Source organism: Eubalaena glacialis, chromosome 8 (assembly GCF_028564815.1).
Source record: "Eubalaena glacialis isolate mEubGla1 chromosome 8, mEubGla1.1.hap2.+ XY, whole genome shotgun sequence".
NCBI classification, from domain to species: domain Eukaryota; kingdom Metazoa; phylum Chordata; class Mammalia; order Artiodactyla; family Balaenidae; genus Eubalaena; species Eubalaena glacialis.
In genome coordinates, this window is record NC_083723.1 from 15,666,868 (window position 1) to 15,692,866 (window position 25,999).

General features: G+C 39.1%; 2 protein-coding genes across 2 annotated transcripts in view; one reads left to right on the top strand and one right to left on the bottom strand.

The window, feature by feature from the left end:
• The window catches only part of NME8 (NME/NM23 family member 8), a 32,377-nt gene extending 27,670 nt beyond the window's left edge, over positions 1 to 4,707 (bottom strand). The window contains exons 1-4 of the mRNA XM_061198229.1: positions 4,675 to 4,707; positions 4,539 to 4,596; positions 4,234 to 4,340; positions 1,555 to 1,626 (exon numbers count right to left, since the gene is read on the bottom strand). Of these exons, the coding sequence (XP_061054212.1) occupies positions 1,555 to 1,626; positions 4,234 to 4,340; positions 4,539 to 4,596; positions 4,675 to 4,707 (270 nt within the window). The remainder of the gene's footprint in view (positions 1 to 1,554; positions 1,627 to 4,233; positions 4,341 to 4,538; positions 4,597 to 4,674) is intronic.
• The window catches only part of LOC133096748 (calcium-independent phospholipase A2-gamma-like), a 143,183-nt gene that overhangs the window by 35,641 nt on the left and 81,543 nt on the right, over positions 1 to 25,999 (top strand). The gene's annotated exons all lie outside the window — the stretch shown is intronic.

Genomic DNA, 25,999 nt, shown 5'->3' on the forward strand with positions numbered 1-25,999 from the left:
AAGAATGCAGCCCACTGCAGAGGTGGTTTTGTGGTCACAGATTGAGATTCTTTTTTTTTTTTAATTTTTAATTTTTATACAATGTTTCAAGGTTACTCTCCATTTGCAGTTATTATAAAATATTGACTAAATTCCCCATGGAGATTCTTAAATTAGAACATTGAACATGGAGCAACGGGTGATAAAGCCTGAGGCGTGACTGGAGGAGGTGCCTTGGAAATTTCATTGACAGTTAGGAGGTGAAGAATCAAGAGGCCAGGATGTTGAAGTCGCAGAGTGATGGCAGCACGTGGGTTTGAAAGGAGGATTTTGGGCCACATGCCAAAGTCTTCAGGGTGGGCATGGCTCTACTGCTCAGACCTGACTCACTCAGCAGGTGACGGCCACCCCAGAGCTGCAGACTCTACATGGTGGCCACCTGCCCAGCCTCTCCTCCTCAGTCCCAGGCTCCCAACTGCTGCTGCTACTAAAGCCTCCTCGTTGTCCCATTAGCCCGCCAAGCCCATTTCTGCCTCGTGCAGTTACCTAAACTCCATCTAGGCCAGGGGTCAGCAAACTGTGACCCAATACAGAGATAGTATTTCTGCAAAGCTGAAATACTTACTATCTGGCCCGTTACAAATAAGCTGGCTGACCCCTCACGTAAATCATCAAATCCTTCCTAGCCAATTCTTAGCCAACTGACAGCAAGATCTACAGTGTAATTTTTTAAATTCAATTAACCCAGTCATTCACCTCCCAGAAATAGCTGTAAGATTATTGTTTAACAAAAGCAAAAACTATATCTGAGAAGTGTTTTTTTAATAATTATTTATAATATCAAAAAATGCCTTTTCAACAGCAAGAGAACAGTCCAAACCCTCTCTGGGAGGTGTTTCCTTACTATCCCAATTCTTTAGCTGTGTAGCAGCTATGCTCTGTATCACACAAGTTAGCACTTACCCAGATATTCTTCTTTTAGAAAACAGCACTTATAAGGTTTTTCTGATTATTAAAGTTGTGTTTATCTTGGAATATTTGGAAAATATTGAAAAGTATAAGAAGAAAATTTTAATTACGCATCCTTTCCCCATATATAGAACACTACTATTAACATTTTGGTGAATACACTGCCTGCCTTCTTTCTATGCATTTGTAAATACAGAGATAAAAGCAATATACATTACAAGATAGTGATCATACAAATATTTCCTTGTATTGGTATACATGAATATTGATAACCAATTCTCTTCCACTGGGTACCCAAGACATTTCCAATTTTTCACTCCTGTAAGTAATAATTCATCATACAAGTCTCTGATATTTCCCTAGGAAAGGTAAATACCATTTTATTTTTCTTTTCCCTGATCAACTAAATGGTAGTCTAATCTTCTCAATCCGTTATGAGCTCCTACAGGTCAAGTTATAAATATTTTAATTGACAAGCATATTTAAGGCAAAAAAAGTCTACAGTTACTATCATCATAAAACAGTTCCAGTAATTGTACAGTGTTACTTGCTCTTTAGCTGTAAATTAGAATCTGATAATACACTTGAGATGATAAATATACTTACAACACTAAAGAGAAAAACAGGTTCACATTTATCTCTAAATGGCTGCAACGTCACAATGCTGTCAGCTTCCGCCTGAAAAAGATTATTTCATATAATAATAAAGGACACTATACTCAAGTCATTTGATGTACTCTATTCAAAAAATGCAGAGATACTTTTTTTTATGTTTACTACAACATTTTCTGAGTATGTTATAGCTGTTTTTAGAATCAAATTACACATTCTGGCAGTTCAGACCCTGCATCATTTGGCTTCAACCTTACTTCTCACTGTTCATCTTTACCTAACCTGCAGCTAAACTCATCTCCTGTGGTCTGCGTTACACCACCTGCACTTTCCCCCTTGTTACCTGCTCCTGCCCTTCCTTTTCCAACCCAGCTTGAGTGTTCCTCCAAGAACTCTGCCTTGACTCTCCTGCTGCAAATCATCTCCCCTTCACATAGCACTTCACTACCCTTCTCTCCAGGAACCTATAGTTCCTTTCTATATTGTATTACCGTTTTATGGACCTAGCTCATCTCTGTTTGGAGAGCTGCATGCACAGAGATGTGATGTTTTATACTCACCCTCGCATGTCTCCCCCCCCACCTTATCAGGCAGAGGGCCATGCATGAAAAGGAGCTTCCTAAATGTTTCTTGAATAAACTGGTTGTCAGATTTCAAAGTCTTTGATTTTAAAGTTTTCTCACAAATTTCAAGTTGTCCTAAATTGATTACCAACAACTATATATTAAATAATAGTATGTTCCTGCATATTAACATAACATCCCTTGGGCCAGCTGTCAGGATACGTTATGTTGTAGGGTCTTCTACATAAGAGTTGTTTTTTGGAACCTAAGGCGATTGTTTTCAAACAGGGATTTCTAGAGGTTCCTCAACCATGGCCAAGGATGGTGAGGGCGGAGCCGAGCCAAGGTCCCTCAGCCCTTTGTCAGCCAGCCAGAGGGGCTGTGTTGTAATCTTTTTTTGGCATATTGAATTCTACATCATTCTCTTTCTTTCTTTCTTTTCTTTCTCTCTCTCTCTCTCTTTTTAAAAAAGTAGGCTCTATTGTTGAAAGGAACTAATCTATAATATTAAAAGACAGTAGCCAAGATTACATTTAAAAGTAGTCTAGCCATCATCATTGCAATTTTTATATTATAATAAAGTATTAACAATTAAAGCATTTGGTAATAATATTCCTTAAAAACTATAATATAAAACATTTACTGAATTTTTATATGTATAGGCACAATGTTAGGACAAGTCTTCAAGTCTTTTAAAGGAGCACATAATAGAAAAAATTTTGTACTGACCATTCAGCTTAGGGTGATTTCAATAGGTAATGAACCTCATAGGTTTCAATTTTGGACTTAAGTTTACAAGTTCAGAAAGGATCCCTTTCCCTGATAAACTGCAGGAAAAAAAAGTATCCAGCAGAGGGCGCCCCTCCATTGCGCCCAACAGAGGTTTGGAGACTTAAAAAATTTTTTTTCACTGTGGATGAGCTGGTCATAGCAGAAAAATAGTATCGATCTATGTGAATGTACTACAGTTGGATGTGCTCAAACAGAAGAGGAACAAAATTTTTTGTTGTTAATTTCAACAGATGATAGCATTATGAATAGGACATATTTTGGAAAGTTTTTACTAGCACTTCCCAGTGGTATAGACATAGTGATGAAATGAACTGGTCTGGACGTGTTGCTGTCCAATAGAACTAGAATGTGAGTCACATATATACTTTTAAATTCTCTAGTAGCCACATTTAAAAACTAAAAAAGAAACAGGTGAAAATAATCTAATAATATACTTTACTTAATCCAATATATCCCAAAATGATCATTTTAACATGTAATCGATGTAAAAAATTACTGAGATATTTCACATTCTTTTTTCATATGAAGGCCTCAAAATCTAGTGTGTATTTTACACTTAGAGTACATCTCAATTTGTGGGCCAAATTTTAATCATAAATAATTGGTCTCTAATTAGATTTCATAAAGTTTACAGTAAAAGAGGTAGATTCACATATCCAAGTTGTCCCAAATAATTTTAAAAGTTTTACAATAACCGAATGGAGTATCTGTTTTTTAATATAAATTTAAATTAATTAAAATTAAAAATTCAGTTCATCAATTACACTAGCCACAGTTCAAGTGCTCAAAAGCCATTTATGCCTAGTGGTTATCATATTAGACAACAAAGCTCTAAGCAGTTGATAATTTGACATGGATAAATTGAATAATCAATACATTGGGGTCTAATGAGTTTGGCTGTAATATTTTAATCCGTTGTCACATTTGGGAGGCAAATAAGGGAGGGTAAAATTGCTACCATTTTACAATTAACTGGGTAAATGACCAGAGTCCTACCCAATGCTTTCCAGTAAAAGGCATTTACAGCCCTTATTCTGAACACACACCACATGGTCAAGTGAAAAGAAGTATGGCAATAGACAGATAACCATTTTTATGTTTTTCTAACGTTCACAACCATGGTAAATAACCTAAGTATTATAGGAATGGGCTAAAAATTACATTCGTTCTCAGATCCAGTAGAACTAAATATAGAGTAAAACTGCTAACTAAACACTGTCCATTTTGAAGAGTTGACAGATTGTTTAAATTAAGACAATCCTTAAAGAGACTATAAAGTAACAAGAAAATAATAGTTTAATGGAAATGAAAGCCTTACTACAGCAAAATGCAGAATTTCATCTTCGTTCAGCTCATTTTTCAATTTTCTGAATAAGGTTTGCATTGCTTTGCAAGGTCCACACCAGGCTTGGTAAACATCGATCACTAGAAGATGATAATATTTGTGAAAGAACAGAATCAAAGAGTCTAGAGTAGCAGCTTATCCCAATCTCTGGGGCAGGGGCAGGGTAAAAACACAGCAGCTTTTTATTCTGGAAGGTGGGGAGTGGTGCTCCATGTCGGGGTGCCTGGAGGTGCCCTGGATCCAACTCCGGATGGCAAACACCTGCGGAGCCCCAGTACCTGTTAGGCCTTTGTTCTGCAACATCTCCTCCCACAGGCTTTGATTATTGATGGCCGCCTGCAAAAAGGAAGGCGCTGTCAAAGGTCTTCAAGGGCCAACGCACCAAGTAAAGACTTGTTGATGTGTCATGCCCACCTGTAACTGGATTTCTCGCTTTTTGCTTGCCATGTATCCACTATCACATGAAAGAGGGAAGAAAAATAGAAAACATGTAAAAGGAAATTTAAATAATGTTCTTTATTTCTTTATTCATTCAAGCCGCATCTTATGCACTGCAGAAGTTTTCCTTCAGCAATATTGGATTATGCACTTTCCCTTTTCTGGAGAGAGAGAAGCCAGGGTCTCTGAAGAACTCTTCAGGCTGGGCACTGTGCTAAATGCTTGCAGCAGCCGTAGTATCTTTCTCTCCCAGTAATTCTGAAGCAAAATAAGACATAAAAGAAGCAGACTCACAAATATCGAGAACAAACTAGTGGTTACCAGAATAGGAGGTACAAACTATTGGGTGTATGACAGGCTCCAGGATGTATTGTATAATACGGGGAATATAGCCAATATTTTTTAATAACTGTAAATAGAAAGTAACCTTTAAAAATTGTATAAAAAATGAACATTTTTTTTAAAAAGGTGTTCATAAGATGAGCAACCAGTTGCGTGTTTTGCAAAACTATGGCCAGCTCAGTAACGCACCCACTGTCCTTCACTCTAGATTTCCTGGGACTGAACCAGCAATAAAGCATTAGCTTCTAAAAAAAAAAAAGAACCGTTAGGAGTCACAGTTTCTTAGAGTTTTGTTTGTTTGCCTGCAGTATACTGGAGTGTTCTCTCTGTGTGCACACATGTTAATTGTCTGTGAACGCGCTCACGGATCTTTCTTGGGTCCACGCCAAGGAGATTTAATTTTTAGAACAAGGCCACTAGTGTGCTCTGGGCCAAGACGTAAACTTTCCGCAGTTGTTAAATCAGTGAGGCCCAAACGCCCTATTCACGGGGGTCAGGGTCATTTAGCTGCGGGTCTGACTGCGTGTGTGACAGCGGACACTAGTGTGAAACAAAGGAGTGACCACAAACAAGACTACATCCAGCAACGGGTGTGGGTTCCTCCTCTAGTTGGTAGATTGGGGTGTTTCAAGAACACGAACTAAAGGGGGATGTAAATCACCTCCCTTACCGAGGCCTGAGTCTCAGCGGGGTGGGTTCAGCCAAGTCCAAGTCCCTGGGGCGCCCCACAGGACCAGGGCTGGGGGAGGGGGAGGAGAGGGGGCGCCGGGCTCCCAGGCCGCCTCTGCCCCGGCTGGTCCCGCTGAAGGACCAGGCAGAGGATGGATACCAGGATGGGCCGGGAAGCGGAGGGTGCCAACGTTTCCTTCCACCCCTCCGGCTGCCCGCGAGCCCTGTCCCCCAACCCGAGGACCGCGACTCCAGCGCACAGACCTGGGCAGCGGTTACAGAGCAGTTGGCGCCGAAGTTCGTCCCCTTCCTGCTGCCCCCTCCCGTCGGGGCGCCCCCAGCCTCTCCCCTCCGCCTCCAGCGTACGCTCGCTCGCGCAGATTCCGTCGTGTCTCTGCCACGGCTGCTCACCACGTACAGGATGAAACCTGTGTGCCTCGGATTGGAGTGGAGGGCTCTCCAAGGTCCAGCCCAGCCGGTCTCTCCAAATTCTCCTGCGCCTACCTCTGCTCTTCTTTTTAAAAAAATCATTTAGAAATCAAGTTAGACTTACAAGAAAATTGCAAAAGTAGTACCCCGAGCTACCATACCCTCTCCCCTTAGCTTGGCATCTTTCATGATTATGGTATAATTATTTTAACCAGGAAGCTAACGTTGATAAAGTGTTAACTACACTATAGACCTCGTACAAATCTTTTCCGTTTTCCTAAGAATGAACTTTTCTTGGTCCGGGATTCCATCCTGAATCCCACATTACATTTAGTTGTCCTCTCCTTGTACTTCTCCAACCTGGGACAGTTCTTCTGGATCATCTTTCTTTGTCTTGTAAAACCTTGGTGTGTGTGCGCGTCTGTGTGTGTGTTTTACTTCATTATGTCATTTGCAGAATTTATATCAGGAAATTTTAAAAGTAACTTTAAAAAAACATACTCTCCTTTTCATGCCGTGTAAATTCTATCATTTACGCTTACCTTAACATTTTCCAGCTTACTTTGTTTTCTCTTATTCTTAGGATACAAGTCTACCCAATGCACTGGGTCAGCTGACTGTTCTTCATGGTGATTTTTTTTTTTTTTTTTTTTTTGGTGTTTGTGACTTTTCCTGTGAGTTAATTTTTAGCAAGGATTGCTTTTTTAAAAATTTTATTCAAGTATAGTTGATTTACAATGTTTTGTTAATTTCTGCTGTATAGCAAAGTGATTCAGTTATCATATATATATGTATTCTTTTTCATATTCTTTTCTGTTTTAAAATTTATTTTATTTATTTATTTTTGGCTGTGTTGGGTCTTTTCTGCTCCGCGTGGGCTTTCTCTAGTGGCGAGCGGGGGCTACTCTTCGTTGCGGTGCGCAGGCTTCTCATTGCAGTGGCTTCTCTTGTTGCAGAGCGCGGGCTCTAGGGTGCGGGCTTCAGTAGTTGCGGCACGCGGGCTCAGTAGTTATGGCTCACGGGCTCTAGAGCTCAGGCTCAGTAGTCGTGGTGCACAGGCTTAGTTGCTCCGCGGCATGTGGGATCTTCCTGGACCAGGGCTCGAACCCATGTCCCCTGCATCGGCAGGCAGATTCTTAACCATTGCGCCACCAGAGAAGTCCTTCATATTCTTTTCCATTATGGTTTATCACAGGATATTGAATATAGTTCCCTGTGCTATACAGCAGGACCTTGTTGTTTATCCAGTCTATATATAACAGTTTGCATCCAGCAGGGATTGCTTTTAGTATGAGCCCCTGTGACAGGACTGTGGAAGCATAGCTACACAATGATGTCCCATGTGCCTTTGCCTGGCCCATCAATATTTAGACCACCAGACGATATGTATGTTAATTTCTCAGCTTAGATTTCCTATTTCCCTTAGCAGAAAATCCAAATCCATATCTATGACTAGCACAATTCTGGGACTTGAATTTCTCATCAGTGACTTTTTATCCACATAGAATTCCTATGGATGGCAAGCACGTCACTCCTGCCACTAAACCGGTTGGAGGGCAAATGTTTATAGTTCCATTTCAGAAATGGGACAGCCCGTCTTTATTTCCAGCAGTATGCAAGTAGTTGCAGCTAACTGTGAATTATGGACTCTCAACCCCGTAGTATGTGGACCTACAGGGAAGTAGATATCAGAATCCCAGCCACATCTGTTAAGGCTTGTTTTCCATTCTAATACTCCAATGAAATCTTTCTGCTCCAGTCAGCTCACCCCTATGACTTCAGTTTCCTCTTTTGCTTCTCTGTCCTAGGTCTTTCTTTCCCTTCGTTTTCAGCTAAATTAAAAGTTGTTGAAATTAAAAAATTGAGTTATTTTATTCAGTATTTTATTTAGACCTAAACTGGGCATCTTTCTGCGCCAGCTCAGTCAACCATGTTGACTGGATATTAACCTGCTGATTTTTCGTCACAGCCTCCCCTGTGATTATTGCCTTGCCTATAACTTTATGATTCTTAAAAATAATAGTTTGATTTTTTGCTTAGAAAATCAAACTTTCCTCAAGTTTTCTTTAATTTCCTGCAGCAGATAATTTTTAGAGATGGTGCTTCTGAGGCTTCCTTAGCTACTGCCTTTCCAGTGGTCTAACTTCCTTTCCCCATTGCCCCAGGATGAGTGTTTTCTCATCACCCCTCCTCAGAGGGTAATAGACAGGGTGAGTAGCTGACTTGGCCTGGGAATTACTTTGTACCCACTTTTGTGGGGGTGAACTCACTAGTAATATCTATACTTGGAGTACAAGTTGTGTGTGTAGCTTCCAGTTTAATTCCCTGTTTTAAGCAAGTTTCACATGGGTCACTCTGTTCTTCTAAGGTGGCATCTTTCTCACGAACTTTTTATTTCTCTGATTTGCTGGAGAAAGACAAATACAACTCTGACTACCAACATTCCCTGCTCGTGTTTGTCCTGATTCTGAGCAGCCTGGGAACACATCTCCCACCATGCACTGCTCCATTCGCAGTTTGTTTTTTTTTAACACACATAACTATTTCTTGATTTTAGGCTAACAATTAGTCACATAATTTCTGGAGCCCATTTCACAAGCTTTAGTTTTTTTTAATCCCAGTTCTTCTCATAGGTTCTCCCAGAAAGCCATCTGATAAACCTCTGGGGAACCAAAGTTTTCCTTTGGGCTCATGTTGGCAGCAACACAGGTGCCAGAACTTTCCTCTTTAGGAGCCTCTTCCTCTATGCCAACTATTGGGTTGAACCTAAGAGTCGATTTACTGACAACCTAACCCTGGTGAAATAGCAGTTATCAAAAATATATACCACTCCTTCTATAACACCAGAAGGTGAAGTGTAGAGACAATACGTACCCTTGATATATATCCTTGATTGTAAGGTCCTGTTCAGAAATCCTCTTGCAGGTAATTCTGCTCATCTACTTGGTCCATTATGGGAATAAGAATCCTGTCTACAAAGGTCAATTGCATCTCTTAACCTATAGTTGCTTCCTGTACTCCAACCCATGTGCAGCACTTGGAAATTTTTTTTAATGAAATTTCTCGTATTAACCCAAAAAGATGTTATTGTGCAGCACCTACAGGAAGCGTTTAGTAGGTGCCACAACTGTTCATGCACCTGTTTCGGAGTCTTCACATAATGATTTTACTATTTAAGGAAAAACATCACTGCTACAAAAAGAAGCTTCAATCTATTCTCAGATGATCACAGACATTTACCAGTGTTCAAGACATGCAAGGCAATAGGTGAAATTGAGTTTTTAAACATCATTCCTACTAATTGCAAAAAGCTTGACTGCTGAGGCTTTGAAACATAAACTTGATGAGCTTTTGATTTGGGTCCTCCTAGTATAGACTTCAAGGACAAGTGCACTCTGAAAATGTTATTTAAAAGAAAATATATTTATATTTGATTATAGGAGAGTGTAAGTTAGAAATGCCAAAGACCCCCTGAGAGTGTTACTCCTGAAGGATCTAGTAGTAGTTTGTTTTGCTTCTTGTATGTATTTGACATTATCTTTCAAGTTACATTCAAAGTGCTCTTTCCTGCCCTGACCTGCCTTTTTTTTGGTCCTTGTGCAGCACTATCTATAGTATTCAGTTTTTTTCTTGGGTCATAGGTTTATCAGCACCTTACTGTTTTACTTGTAGGTTCTCTGGATCTCTGAATATACATGAAAACCCAGAGGAGAGGAACTGGGTAGCTGAACTGCTGAATTATTTTCACTTTACTTTCTTCCTCTTGTGGTTCTCTCTGGCACCTGGCCTCATCACTTGCACATAAACACTCAAAACTTAGTTGGCAAATTAGTACATTTGGAAATAGCAGGTATTCTTGACACATTTATAAACTCCTTAGTGAGGGCACACAGAACTCCTATTTTTAAATGCAAGCGATCTGGTGCAGGTAATTAGACTATAAAGAAAATAAATAGTTTAGGGATTTACTTTCAGTTCATTACTTGAGCTGGAGATAGAAACAAACTAGTCTATCTAGGAGAAATATATGCATATTTTTGTTAATTTTCCCTATCTCCTTTAGATAAAAAATTCCAGATTTTGATACCAATTTAAATGTCATCTGAATAATAATATTCTCTTTTCCCACTAAATACAAAATTAAGGCTCTGAGAATAATGAAGACACAAGACATAGAAAGAAATATCATTTAGTTTCTTCTCTGCTCTCAGTCTCTGGCACCGTGTCTTAGCATGCCAGAGGAAAGTTGCTATGATAGAGGTCTGCATAGAATAATAGGGGAATTAGTTAATGAGAAGGTTCATAACTCAGTCTGGAAACAAGGAAGGGGCATCATGGGATCTGGTCCATGAGCCTTTGCAAAAGACAAATAAAAATAATTAATGACTCCCTCTGCTCTCCAAAAAGGACTGGAGGCGAGAGCAGAAGGTAAGGTAGGCTGAGCGTGGACCATAGAGGGAGGCCGTTGGGATGAAGGGAGGACGAGGGAGGAAGGTGACTTCAAGGTGGAGAAAACAGGCTGTGCCGAGTCACAGAGATGAAAGAGTCGGACACATAGAGAGAACTATGAATGTGATGCTCTGCCTGAAATCAAGGATCCATGTGGGGTCGTGATGAGCCTGGAAAGGGCAACTGTGACTGGAACACAGAAGGTCCCATAAGCAAGATAGTACCTATGGGCTCCATGTGAAAACAGTGTCAAGCTTCTCAAAGTTTAAAGTGGGAGGATTTACAATCCATGGTTGACATAAAAAGTTTTCAATACTAGGAAAACCACGGTGACATCAGCCTGGCAGTTGAAGCAGATGTGGTTGGGGAGGTGGACCAGGAAGTAATAGACAGAGGACTGTTGGAGCAACCCAGGAGAGGAGGGCTAAAGACCTCAGTGAAGGCAGAGACCAGAAGTACAGTGTGAAAGAGACAGACTCGTGAAGTTATGAATGGGACTCAGTGATGCTTCGTAGGGAGCAGATAGGAGAAGTTATAGAAATCTCCTGAGTTTCAAGTTTGGGTGAGTGAATGAATGTGAATTCATGTGAATTCATTTCACGTGAATGAGGGATGTGAAAGGAGGATCAGACCTGGAGGGAAAATCATGAGTTCAGCTTTTAGGATGGCAAGATGGAAAGAGAAGACTCATTACCTCTATTGACAGTTAAATCAGGAGCAGCATTGTGATCCACGGAATTGGTGAATCCCCAGGAAACAAGTAATTGGGCAAAAGCCCTTGTGCACAATAGCGTTAGGTTTGAATAATAGCACAATCAGAATTACCCTTGCTCTGTGTGGTCAGTAATTTGTGAATAAATAAAGCTTATTACATTAAGGCTTTTTCTAGCTAATTTGTGCTCCTCCCTCTGCCCAACACACACACACTTTTCTATGAAATCCCCATAAAACAATATTAGATATGGTAGTCTTTGTGACCTCAGGCAAGTTTCTTAACCTCTCTGTAGTCTTTACTGGAGCTAATAATAGAACCTATTTAATGACTGCTGTGTGGATTCAATGATTTACAAGATATAAAATGCTTAGAGCAGTCTCCAGCTTATGGTGAACATTCAGTAACTGTTATCTTTTGTCACGCAAAGATATAACTCTAAAATATTTTGATTAGCAAACCTGTGTGGAAGTCCAATCTACCTAAAACTTGCAAAAGTAGCTTTTCACAAAAATTCCTATCTCTGTTAAGAATTGAATGGAGATGGTGGAGAAGGAATGCAGGGGAGATAGGGGGGGTATGGGCAAGGGAAAAGAATTACATGACTGAAGTGTTTTCAGATGATCAATGCTGATATCCTTTTACACGGATGATTCAGTGATTGATCAATAAAAGAAAGAAAATTTTATTACAGCATCTATATGTAGGTCATCTTAGCACCATGATATCATCTGAGACAAATTGCTCAGCCCACAGAATAAGAAAGAAGGTCATGCATAGCTATGCATATATTAAATTGTCATATATTATATTGTCATATATTAAATTCCTGTGATTCTGGCCAAGATGGAATAATAGAGACTAGATTTAACATACTACCTGGAACAATTAAAAAAAACTGAAAAAATACATGTAACAATGGTTTTCAAGGCTTTGGATGGGCATCAGGTAAAGAAGGGCAGTGATCAATGAGAGATGGGGAAATAAAGGAGATGAACCCTATGACAGCTTCAGTTTACTGCCTTGTAAGTTTCTAGCTTGCCACATAGGGAGGGAGAACCCAGGTGGAACCAGGCAGAATTCCTGGGTTGAGGAGGCTGAGCTGAGAATCCAGGCAGCTAGAATTTTCAGAGCAGAGTAACAGAAAGGAGAGAGCAAAGCAGAGAGAGAACTCCAGGCATTTATATAACCATCCCCTCCTGAGTATTCAGCTGAGTACTGATTTGTCTAGGGAAGGAAGAATATAAGAGGATTAGTGGGAATTGTGCCCATTGCTCACGTAGGGTTGGAAATAGTACATGTTCCCACCAGACAGATTGAAGAATTTAATAATTTATGAGACATTAGGTATAGTACTCAAGAAGATCTTGCCTGAATAGTGTGAAATAAATAGCCCTAGATGGAATACTGCTCTGGACCTGCCTAATAGATCTTAAAAACAACACCTTAAAGGATCAAACTGCAACCCAGAAGAAAGCTCAAGAATATTTATAAAAATACAGAAATATCCAACATCCAACCAGGTAAAATTACAATGAATGCTAGTAGAGGGCAGGAAATAATGAAATTTACAGTGGACACAAATAAAATAAAGAACAGGGAGAATCGACAAAACTGAAAGTTGATTCTTAGAAAAGATAACAAAAATTGACTTACCTTTAGCTAGGCTGACAAAGAAAATAAGAGAGAAAACACAAATACACAAAATCAGATATGAAAGTGGGGGAATTACTACCAAGCTTACAGAAATAAAAAAGGATTTTAACAGAATACTATGAACAGTTGTTCACTAATAAATTGGATAACTTAGATGAAATGTATAAATTCCCACCAACATACAAATTACATAAAATGATTCAAGATGAAAGGGACAATCTCAACAGATCTATAAGTAAAGAAATGAAATCAGTAATCAAAAACATTGCAGGAAAGAAGAATCCAGGATCAGATGACTTCAAAAGTGAATTCCAGAAAACATTTAGAGAAGACTTAATGCCAATCCTTCTCAAACTCTTCCAGAAAATAGAAGAGGACTATTTCCAAACTCATTTTATGAGGACAGAATTACCCTGAAACCAAAGCTCTAAGTGAGAAGATAATGGAGGAAAAGAACTGTCAACCTAGAATTCTATACCCAGCAAAAGTGTATTTGTAAAAAAAAGATGAAATAACAACTAATAAGAAGATACCAATGTGTGTATTAGAACTCCCTTTCTGTGTTCCACAACCATCATTGTCATGCTAATTCTTTTCAATTTTTAAAAATTTTTTCATATAATTATGTTTGCTTTTACTGATCCTGATCTCCAGGTTCTTTACTATGTTTTAAATAGTTCAATTCTCTTTTATGAGGTTTTTCAATACAACCTTCATTTCTGAAATTTTTCTGTTGCTTATTCCTTGAAATGTGCCAGCTTATATTTTATCATCTTTGTTTTTTTTTTTAAATCACATCTTACTACCAAGTTTGATCTCTGCTTTTTGCTTCTGTTTTAGGAGCAATGACCTCATTAAGGAATATTTTTGAAAGCAGGGGTTTGTCAACATTTTCTCCATGATTCTCTACCCTGCTGTCTGCCCAGAGAAGCTAACTTGTATGAACCACCTCAACAGTCTCCCTTGCCTTCTGGCTTCTGGTGAATTCAGCCAACAGAGAACATCACCAAAACATTGGAGGGATGGAGAAGAATAAGACGGTGGTATTTATTCCACTGGTTTATTTTCTGCAGCTTTGCCTTGAGATGATTGATTTGTCAGCCTAAGGTCATAGCTTCTTTCAAAGCAGCTCACTCCATGTTACTCCTATTTCCAGCTTTTGGTCACCACTCTCCCTGTTTACCATTTTGGGCATAGGGATAGTGGCAGCACTACGGTTGCTAGCCCTGGAGTACCATTGTTTTTGGTTTTCCTGCATTATATCCACTTCTTTATAACTAGTTCTCATCATTGAGTTATCCTTGAATTATCCTGATTTGTGTGGAGCATCATTTCCTCATGGGACCTTGACCGGATCAGCTCAGAGTAGTTGATCCAGCTGATAGCCCCTTTCTAAGACTGAAGCACTGAAGATTCTGGGTTTAGTATTAGTAAAGTCGATAGAGAGTTTATCTTTGTTGTAGTTCCTTATAAATGGAGGACTTAATAGTAACTTTTTATGCACAGAGTTTTATTGAATATCTATTTGCAATCAAGTGGCAAAATAACTGGTTGAGAGGAAAAGAAAATTATCAGTGAATCAATTAATCAGAAGATCTATCCTTGATCTGGTTGATTTCTGAAACCTAGAGTACTCTCCATCTCAATAATTTTCACTCTGAAATATCAATGTTTATCATCATCCAGATTGAGAGACACTTGCACAAACCTCCATCTGACCAGATTTATGAGGTCACTGGTTTATTATCTGTTGTGTGAGTGCTTCCACCCTAGGCAGAGGGCTCATGAACAGATGACTACTACTTGAGGACAGAATTCACAATTCCAGATTTCACAATATCCAGCCCCCAGTGTCTGATTCCACCCTTTTCTAGCTTCAAGAGTGGTTTGATTTGCAGGGTAGGATTAAATATATACAGTCAGATAAGACCCATTCCTTGCTCTCAAGTATCTCATGGTCTGAAGTGTGGGGAGTATAAGAGATAATTACATACAGACAAATAATTATAAGGCAGTTTGACAAGGGCAATAATAGATGGTCTGTACAAATACATTCGTCAGGTATCTGATAGTAATACCTGATATGTTGTTTTTCTATATTATCTTGGTAGTTACATTTCATTACATTTCATCAAGATACTTCACTAAACAAAGAGCAGTCTTATCCTTAAGAGAAAAACCTTTTGAGAGAGAATATTGTCATTGCTTGAATAGTCTTCAGGAAGAGTGGATTTCAGGTTATTTTGATCTTGCATCCTTATCATTAAAAAAAATTTGTATACATCCCCATAAAGTAATATTCATAGTTTATACCCATGCATTGCTGTAGTTCCTTTATGAATATCAGCACAACATTACTATATTTTAATAGAAAATAAATAGAAATAAATTTCTTCTACTACTCTTTTTGCATTCCACTAAATTATTATTGTTCCCACTCCCACTCTGAAGACTACTGCTCAAAAGCAGATGCATTAAAAAAAAAAAAAAGATTGTTGGGCTTCCGTGGTGGCACAGTGGTTAAGAATCTGCCTGCTGATGCAGGGGACACGGGTTCGAGCACTGGTCTGGGAAGATCCCACATGCCGCGGAGCAATGAAGCCCATGTGCCACAACTACTGAGCCTGCGCTCTAGAGCCCGTGAGCCACAACTACTGAGCCCGTGTTCCACAACTGCTGAAGCCCGCGCGCCTAGAGCCCGTGCTCCACAACAAGAGAAGCCACCGCAATGAGAAGCCCACGCACCGCAATGAAGAGTAGCCCCCGCTCGCCGCAACTAGAGAAAGCCTGTGCACAGCAACGAAGACCCAACGCAGCCAAAAAAGAAAGGAAAAAAAAAAAAGATTGTCCCCATATAACAGGTTTATGATGTTGACCTTACAGTATGGTGAACTTTAGATACTGCATCATTTCTTCCTGGTGCAGGGGGTACCATTTTTCCTCCTTTTCAAGTAATCTATTTGACTTTCTGCCTGATAGACCCAGTGGAAAATCATGTGGAAATGGAAACTCAAAAGCCAGTTTTAAGATACATGTACATTTGTAATTATTGGTGGATTTTTTCAGTTTTCTCCAAAATCCAGAATGAGTTGGAAGAAGTGGTAAGTCCTCTTTATGGAGCATAATTATAAGCAAAGCAAAGCATAAGGGCATATCAATGTCTGTACTTGATAAGTAGAATCTGAGTTCTGAGTTGGTTGTCTTGGTTGTTTTAATGACTTTAACTGATACCAGTGTTGATTTTAATTGTATAAAATTACTTGGTCATATAGGATGCCTTGAACCAGCTTAAGGACAGTCCCACAGTCTGAAAGGCATGGCTCTAATACAGTCTGCCATCACGCTTAAACTAAGTCCAGCTGGCTTCCACTTTTTCCTATTTCTTTTCCTGCTTCATGGATCCATGTCTGGGAAGGTAGATCTGGGACGTAACCTCGGCTTCCTGACTACCTACTATACCTCGATCAGAATCAAACCACATCAATACCCCATCAGTCCTGAAAGAATTTCCTCTAAGTCTCTTGACTACCTGAGCTAATCCTTTCCTACAAATACCACAGCCAGCGGCCATAGCTTTCCTGGCTATCAGAAATTTTCAAGAAGTTGAGTATAAGTTGAATAAGTTAAGGCTTCTGTAGAGTCTTTATCTTCAGGTTCTCTGGACCTTGAAGAATAATTTAGAAATAGAGGGAAAGAACATTCTACAATCAAAGCTCAGTGAGAGTAAATGCAAAGAGGAGAACAGCCTGGAGAGTGCATGGGGAAAGGCAATAGCTGTGCTTAGCGGAAGTAAACATCGCAAGGAAAAAAAGGTAGGGGTTGAGTCTGGATGGTCGGAGTCAACTTGTGTAGAGTTAAGGTGATCAAACATATTCTTTGTTAATGAGGAACTGATAACAGTTCTCCGAGAAGAGGGAAACAATCAATCTTCATTACCTTTTCATGGAAAAATAATTTTGATGATGATTAAGAGCAAGAATTTGAAAAATTTCGAAGTCATGGAAGCACCCACTGAATCGAAACTATTTTATCACAATAGCGAAAAACTGATTACAAAGCAAGTAACATAGTATTTAATGGATAACACCCCCTACGAAACACAGCATATCCAGGCAACAGGCAGTAGTTAAAGCAACAAAAATTTCATTATAAAGAACTAACTCAGAATTTTCTATCTCTGAATAATGTTGAATGAAATGTACCCGGAAGGCATGGTGGGGTACAAAACAGACCACTATTACGAGGAGGAAGAAGAAGCTCTTGATTTGAGCTCTGCATTCTTGATGGGCCCACATGTCAGGCCAAAGAGTCTTTACCAGTTGAACGATAACCCCCATCTGTATCAGAAAGAGAGTCGCAACCGTTGTCATCATAATGATGATCATAAAGTAGTTCAAGATAATGCTTTCCCTGTGGTTGAGGTCTTTGTAGAACTCGAAGCATCGTTGCTCTGAGTAAGTTGGATGGGTGCCATATTGTAAAAAAAATATTGGCAAAAACATGACGCCACCCACCATCCAAATAATAATGCTTAAAACCACCGCATGGTACTTTTGGAACTGCTGCATTTGGAGTTTCTTAAAATACATGAGCAATCGGAGTACGATGATGGCGACATAGAAAACAAAGGTGAAGTACATATGACCATATATTATGCTGCTAACCAATCGGCAGGTGAAGAATCCAAACTCCCAGACGACTGATATATAATAGCTGAGGCGAAAGGGAAGGCTGACCAGGAGGATGGAGTGTAGCACTATGATATTGAGAACGATGGTGGCAATCATTGATTGGCTGTTCCTTCTGAGCATCATACAAGACATCGTAATAGCTCCTGCAGCACCTCCCAGCAAAACCGCGCCGTAGAGTGTTATGAGAATCATCCTGCAGTGCCTGTCGCAGCGGCCCGGGTCTATGTTGGAAGCGTTTGACAGGGTGGTTGTATTGATCGGCTCCATATTTCACCACAAAATGCTTAGAAGACCATAAACCCCTAAACCAAAAGTTTTACAAAATTAGAATGGATATATTGAAACTGCACAGCAACTGCACATGAATAGTCTTGTTTTGCCATCCCAGCCCACTGTTTACAAGCCTAAAACTGGGTACCCAATAAGTATTGTCAGAGACTCGTCTTAATTACCCAAAGATATTGAAGAGACAAAGAGAGTGAAACAAAATGACAAAAATAAGACTGTCTGAATATAAAGCTTGTAACTGTGCACTCAGGCATTCTATTCACAGATATGTCTAAACTCACATACCAGGGCGGGGATGAGCATAAGACATATTAGCCTCTGGCGTAAAGTTTAAGGAAGGGCTAGAGACTCAGTCATCAAAATAAATAATAGTCTAATGCAATATTTTTTAAAAATCAAAATTAATGCAAAAAATTCATGATGAACAAAATAAATTTTAAACAAAGGCAGGGTCCGTATACACCCAACACTCGTTCATATCAGATCTATAAAGGCCGTCCATCCTATTGTCAGAAAATCCAGTTTGAGATACCGCAGAGAAGACCATGTAAATCACATGTAATTATTGGAAGAAGGTATATCAGACACTTTAAAATATTTCCTGTGAACAGCTTTGGGGGGAAGGAGAAGCATATAATATACGTATTACCTGCACTCTTCTTCCAAACTCTGAAACTTTCCCTGGACTGTTATGTTACATTTTGGTAAAAAGTTGGGGTTCAGGGGTGGGTTCTGTTTAGTTTTCACTTAAGTTTTTCAGGTATGGATGCGTAAGGGATAGTGATCGTATAGCAGAGAGACAGACTGCTTGGCAATGTGCTTTCCTGCATCGAAGTGTCACTTGGCCATTTGGTTGCTGTTAGGGTGTGTATAAGTCTCCTGGCCTCACGGAGCTCTGGCTATGAAATGCAAAAGGTCACACTGCCTATGTCACTGGAAAATGAAATGAGTCAGTGCATTTGAGACAGCTTTATAACTGGAAAAAAAAAAAAAGCCACATAAAGTTATGATTCTTAAGGTGAAACCACAAAAGCAAAAAGACATTATTTACCTCTTTCTCCTTAGTCTACATAGGGCAGATACACAGTTATGTTACATAAAATTGTTGTTGCATTATTAAGCATTTAATAAATATCCTACAATTAAAAGCAAACTTTTTCAGACCTTTGGTCAGATGGTATGAGACCCAGGCATCAACAGGTCAGACTCTCCTCTCTGGAAGGATCTGTGTCCATTTTCCTCACGTATCTGCTGCCCACCTGGCCAGAAGCAGTGTCTGAGCGTTTGTATCTGAGGGAGAGGTTATTCCACAGTGAACGTCTAAATATCTTAGAATTTTTCTTCTGCTACTATGGAATCTTCTTAGAATAACTAAATTTTCATTTATGAAAAATTATATTGGACCTGTCACATTGACTACCCTCAAATAAGATTTTATTGTAACTTAGATATATAATTTGCATAACAATCTAAACTTTATGTGCTGAAATATGCATTTTAACAAACTATATATATATACACAAATATATATACACACACATATATATATAAAATGCATAATGCGTGTACACTTTTTCTGTGAAACAAAATAGTTTTATGTGACTTATGAACAACAAATACGATACTACTGACTTAGTTTTAAAATTTTGGTAGTCCTCAAGTCTAAGCAGACAAGATTTAAGTTTGATATGACTTTAAAGCAAGGAAAACTTAAATAATTTATCAGGTCCCACCAGTTTAAATGGACACAACTGCCAAGGCTGTGTGACGTTTGGAAATAGGTTATTAGCTGGCTAATAATGGGACAAATAATTAACACTGAAGTTGCCTCTTCAGTCGCAAATATGGGAATGAGATCTATTTTGTAAGGATGTTATGAGAAGTAAGTTAAATTGCATGTCTAAAGACCCAACAAATTCTCTGACGTGAACTAGGTCATCAAAGCGTCAATGCCACTTCTCCCTCTATAATGTACACAAAGATATATCATAAACATACAATGCCATCCTTTTTTAGTTACCTCTCAGAATCATGCTATAAATATTTAAATGCATTGAGATAAATTCATAGGGAAGGAAGGAAGTTGGATCATCACTTTTCCTTGCTCTCGGGACCTTACCCTTACGACCACCAGCCCCTGGAAATTTTTGCTCATGAAAACCAAGTACTGAGACTATTACTCAGCCATAAAACGGAATGAAATTGGGTCATTTGTAGAGACGTGGATGGACCTGGAAACTGTCATACAGAGTGAAATAAGTCAGAAAGAGAAAAACAAATATCATATATTAACACATATATATGGAATCTAGAAAAATGGTATAGATGATCCTATTTGCAAAGCAGAAAAAGAGACACAGACATAGAGATCAAACGTATGGATACCAAGGGGGAAGCGGGGTGGTGGAATGAATTGGGAGATTGGGATTGGCATATATACACTATTGATACTATATATAAAATTGATACTAATGAGAACCTACTGTATAGCACAGAGAACTCTACTCAGTGCTCTGTGGTGACCTAAATGGGAAGGAAATCCAAAAAAGAGGGGATATATGTATACGTATAGCTGATTCACTTTGCTGTACAGTAGAAACTAACACAGCATTGTAAAGCAACTATACTCCAATAAAAATAAATAAAAAAAAAAAACAAGTACTGAAATTTCTAGATCTGTTTCCTATGCAGAAACATTTAAATGAACATCCAAACTACTTACTTGTTCTTTTCCTCTTACGATCTGCTGCTGGTGGAAGACACAAGGCACTTTGGTCATTTGCTGGTGATCTACATCAGAACAGGTAATAAGAACGGTTTGCTAGAATCAAGTCTCCAGTCAAGAGAGGTCATGGGATGAATAATGAACTGGCAAAGAGCTCAAGCTTTAGACTGAGGTCTTACAAAGTTACACAGTCAAGATGGAGGACCCAGATAAACCGTCTGGGCCACAAACGGATGTGTAGCTCTACAGCTAGTGGTGAGACAGATTCAAAGTATTCTTCTAAGCTAAGACTTTCATTTTCACTATCAATGACTTATTTGCAGTAACTTTTCTCATTAACATGAAAAACTTAGAATTTTTTCCCCAATGCTCTTTCTTATCACACTTGTATCCAAAATGTTTCATATTCAGTATAAGAATGACTGAGAGAAGTACTCTCTGTGAGATTTTTATATTCTCAACAGTAAACTCAACATATTTATATCTCTGGCTTTCACTTTCCAAGACGCCCTTCCCTTAATAACTGCCATTTGGAGATATGGTTCCTTTGGAAGCTCGACCGTCTGGTAATGTAACTTCCACAAGAGGGCACGTTTTTTCTCAAAAGTAAATTTTCTTACGTCAATCTTCTCACTTCCTGTTCTAACTTCATAGTCACCTTTAGCTGTGCTAAGACCTCAAAGCATAATTTTAAGGCAGTTGGGTTTAGTACACCTAAAGATGAAAGAGACCAACATTCTTTCAACAGTTGCGGGCAAATTCAGCCCCAAATCATATTACTGTTCAGCTACAGGAATTCAAAAGGACCAAAACTCTGTCAACTGTAAAGCAAACTCATTATGGACTACATATAGGTAACAACTTGATAAAATTTTCATTTGCTTTGGAAAGAATGAATATCATCTCCACCTACGCCATCTGCTAGATGATCACCCAAAAGTGCTTGTAGCCACAGAGATATAAAACAACAGAATCTAAACATAATAGAGCCATATGCTTAATTATTTCAAGAAAAACGCTCAATAGAAGATGGGATTTCCAAGTCTTACTGTCAAAAGCAAATTTGTACCAATTCAACTCAGCTGGAAAATTTCTCATGGAACCAATTTTTCAACCCATTTTAAACATCTCGCCTTAAATCAAATTATTTCAAAAATACGAAATCTGGGTTGTAGGCCTGGATTTTGACATATTATCTGGCAGGTCTCATTTTTCAGATAAAATGTGTTTCCTGGAATCTTTGGGATAAAGTATGTTCCCATAGAAACCATGCTATATTTAGAGGTTGCTTCTCTGATGAAGGACTAACTGGGAAACAAGATAGATGTGACCAACAGTGGAGCCTAAAAATAAAAGTCGGCTATAATTCAGAACTATAGCCAGCACACAAATTGATAGCATTCACACTGACAACGTAAGGAATTCAAAGTACTAAAATGTGTGTATATTATATTTAAAACACATCTAGAAGAATGCTTGTATTTAATATTTTTTTCTCACTACACTCAGAATTCAGCTCTTTTCATTCAGGAGTACCAAGATTTTTAAGAAAATAACAAAACCTTAGTTTGAGAGCTTAGACATTACCCAGTTCAGTACAGTACAACCTTTTTTTTTTTTTTTTAGAGAAAATATGATTTATTGCAGTAGAGTTGATTTACAATGTTGTGTTAGTTTCAGGTGTACAGCACAGTGAGTCAGTTATACATATGCATATAACTATTCTTTTTCAGATTCTTTGCCCAAATAGGTTAATACAGAATACTGAGTAGAGTTCCCTGTGCTATACAGTTGGTCATTGTTGATTATCTATTTTATATATAATAGTGTGTATATGTTAATCCTAAGCTCCTAATTTATCCTTCCCCTCCATATTTCCCCTTTGGTAACCATAAGTTAGTTTTCTAAGTCTGTGAGTCTGTTTCTGTTTTGTAAATAAGTTCATTTGTATCTTTTTTTAGATTCCACATGTAAGTGATATCATATGATATTTGTCTTTCTCTGTACGACTTACTTCACTTAGTATGATAATCTCTAGGTCCTTCCATGTTGCTGCAAATGGTATTATTTCATTCTTTTTTATGGCTGAGTAATAGTCCATTGTTATGTGTACCACATCTTCTTTATCCATTCATCTGTTGATGGACATTTAGGTTGCTTCCATGTCTTGGCTATTGTAAATAGTGCTGCAGTGAACGTTGGGGTGCATGTATTTTTTCAAATTATGGTTTTCTTTGGATATATGCCCAGGAGTGGGATTGCTGAATCATATGGTAGCTCTATTTTTAGTGTTTTGAGGAACCTCCATACTGTTTTCCACAGTGGCTGTACCAATTTACATTCCCACCAACAGTGCATGAGGGTTCCTTTTCTCCACACCCTCTCCAGCATTTATTGTTTGTAGGCCATTCTGACCACTGTGAGGTGATACCTCATTGTAGTTTTGATTTGCATTTCTCTAATAACAAGTGATGTTGAGCAACTTTTCATGTGCCATTTGGCCATCTGTATGTCTTCTTTATGACCCTCTAATTTAACAGAGGAAGCCACCACAATTCAGAGGTTTAGAAAATTACCACAAGGTCACAGGCCTATTTAGAAAGCAGATAAGGATGAAAAATACATACCCCATTCCAAGCCTTCATGTCCACTGCATGATGCACACGTGGTAAACTTGAGATTGTCTCTTGCAGACACATTAACAATCAACAGCTTAATTTTCCACCTACTTCTCTGTGATATCTGGAATCTTATTTTTGGAATGGACCTTAATCTTTAAATAGAAGTATATTTTAAAATCCTAGAGAATTAAAATTCTTCTTTAAATATAGTTTGCCCCACAGACAAACCATTAAAGTAAGACATTAGCATTGGTGATAAGCCTAAGTGGGTTTTCAGAAGGAAAAGTTCATCTGTCCTCTGCAGGAGAAGGTCCAAAGCAGATGCTGCTGGAGATGTCACCATCTTGCCCCATCTTCCCCCTTCATGGGAGGTGCCGTTTGAGATGGCCATTTGGTGGGCAGTCTCTGCTCCTGAAAGAATGGGGTGGGGGTCACTTGTCTTTCTAGAGTTGTTAAATTGCTACTGTGAAATGTCCTTAGGAAAGTGGTAATAAAATCTGCAACTGCTAATTCTCAAACCTGTTTACACTCCTAAGTCATTAGCCAAGACACTGAAATGCCAGGCTTGGTGCCCTGTCTGATCCAAAACACACAGAGGCTCAGCTGACCTAGATATTCAAGGCAGCACCTGGGCCTTGGACCTCTCCTCACTCTAGGACCTGCATTCTAGTTCCTCTCTTCAGTTCTCTCCCTTTGTGATTATGTCTAGCTCCCTTGGTCTCTCTCAGATACAATGTAACTTTCTTTCATGGAGACAGTGAGATTTCAAATGAGAGGAGTCCAGACAGCCCATTCCAGCCCTCACCTTATTTCCCAGATGGGAGATGGAGGCCCAGGAGGCCATTCTATCCCTCCCACTCCTCCCCCTGAGGAAGGTGACCCAGGGCAGCATCTCTGAGCATCTTTAGATGCCACACAAACTGAAGCATATCAAACAAGCATGTTGTAAGAAACCTGTTTTTTCTAAATTAAATATTTTCTGGCATTTATTTTCTAGTATAGATATGGTCTCAAATAATGAAACCAAAGTTGGCACCCAAAAGCCTTGGATGGTTGAGAGCCCTGGATGTTGGTCTTTAAACATGTATAAATGGTGTATGTTGTCCTGACACAGTGTTCTCTACATCTGATAAATGGATAACTGATTTGAAGTAAAACAAGAGAAATTAAGATTAGACATTAAGGAAAAAACTCTAATGAAGGCAGAGAGGGATTTGTGCTGGTCTATGAAGCCCTCTGTTAACATGCTTAACCTCAGTTCACACTATGCTATGCTCCATCTCTCCGGTTTCTTTTTGCTCCTCGAGCCCACCCAAGTCCTTGTACATTGTGTATTTTGCATCTGTGGGTCTCTCTGCCCGGAGTGCTTTTCTCACTTCCACATGTCAGGCTGCCTCTTGTCATTCTGTTCTCAGCATTGGTGTTACCACCTCTGAGAAGCCCTCTCTGACTGCCACAGGGTTAGGCAACTGCTCAGGGACCACCTCATTGCCCTGGTTGAAGTCTTTGCATGTGATTTTCCATGAGATGTTTTAATTTCTTAATTGTTCATTATGGGTCTATCGCCTGCCTTCTGTTCCGCTGAGATATACCCCCTCTAACATATCTAAGGATATGCTGTGTACTTAGCTTTTGGACCTTAGATCAAACAGAGAACACTGCCTGGCATTTCAAAGTCTCAGTCAGTGGCTTGGGCATGTAAACAAGGTTTGAGAATTAGCAGTTACCGATTTGTTTACCCCTTTCCTAAGATGGATTTCACTGACCCTAACTGCACTGTCATTGTCACTTCCCAGTGCCCAGATCAGTGTGCAGCGCATGCTTGTTGAATGAATTCAATGTTTGTTGAATGAATGTATAAATGTACATGATTTTCTAAAAGTGGCTGTGGAATAATCCTTCTTTTGGAGATAACAACTTAATCATTTTAACTTCATTCTTATAAGTTTTCAGGGACTAGGGTTGAATGTAAGAGCTGGAATTGACCTAAAAGAGGGTCTAACAAACCCAAGTGCTAAATTTTACAGAAGGAGCTGAGGCCAAAGAGGCAACCTGAGTAGAGGCCACACAGATGCCCTGCATCTGCGACTCCCGGCCCACCCTCCTTTCTTGACCTGCCCTGTTGCCCGAAGTGACCATTACCCAGGCCACTACATCTGGAAGCTTTACCATATTCCAAAGATTCTTGTCTCTTTTTTAGATGATTGAGTCTCATAACACTTGGAAGCATCCCAGAGCATGGAGACATTCAATCAAGAATGAGGAAACATTTTGTTCAACATAAACTTTTCCTCTAATCCTCTTTTTAGCTTCAGATCTTTACATGCTTTGTATGAATCTTCTCACGTACCTCAGGGAGTGATCTGATTGCCCAGTCAAGCTGTTTACCTCTTTGGAGGTTACCGTACAGTGTGGTTTAATTTTTTTTTCTCTTCTGTATTCTACTCCTTTATGAAAGGAAGATAATACTTCCTCAGAACAAAGGAAAGGGAGTAGTGGTTTTACTAACACGTGCTACACGCTAGACGGAAGAATGAGCTGTAGTTCAGATCAACAGATTAAACTCAACTGCTTTCTGAAGTAAAAGAATTATCTTAGTATTTTGATATCCAGAGGGACTTCAATCAAGATATGATTAACAAAGTATCTGATTGATGTGTCAAGAAGGACTTGGCAAAAATTCACCAAAGGAACCTTCTTCAGGGTATAATAATATCCA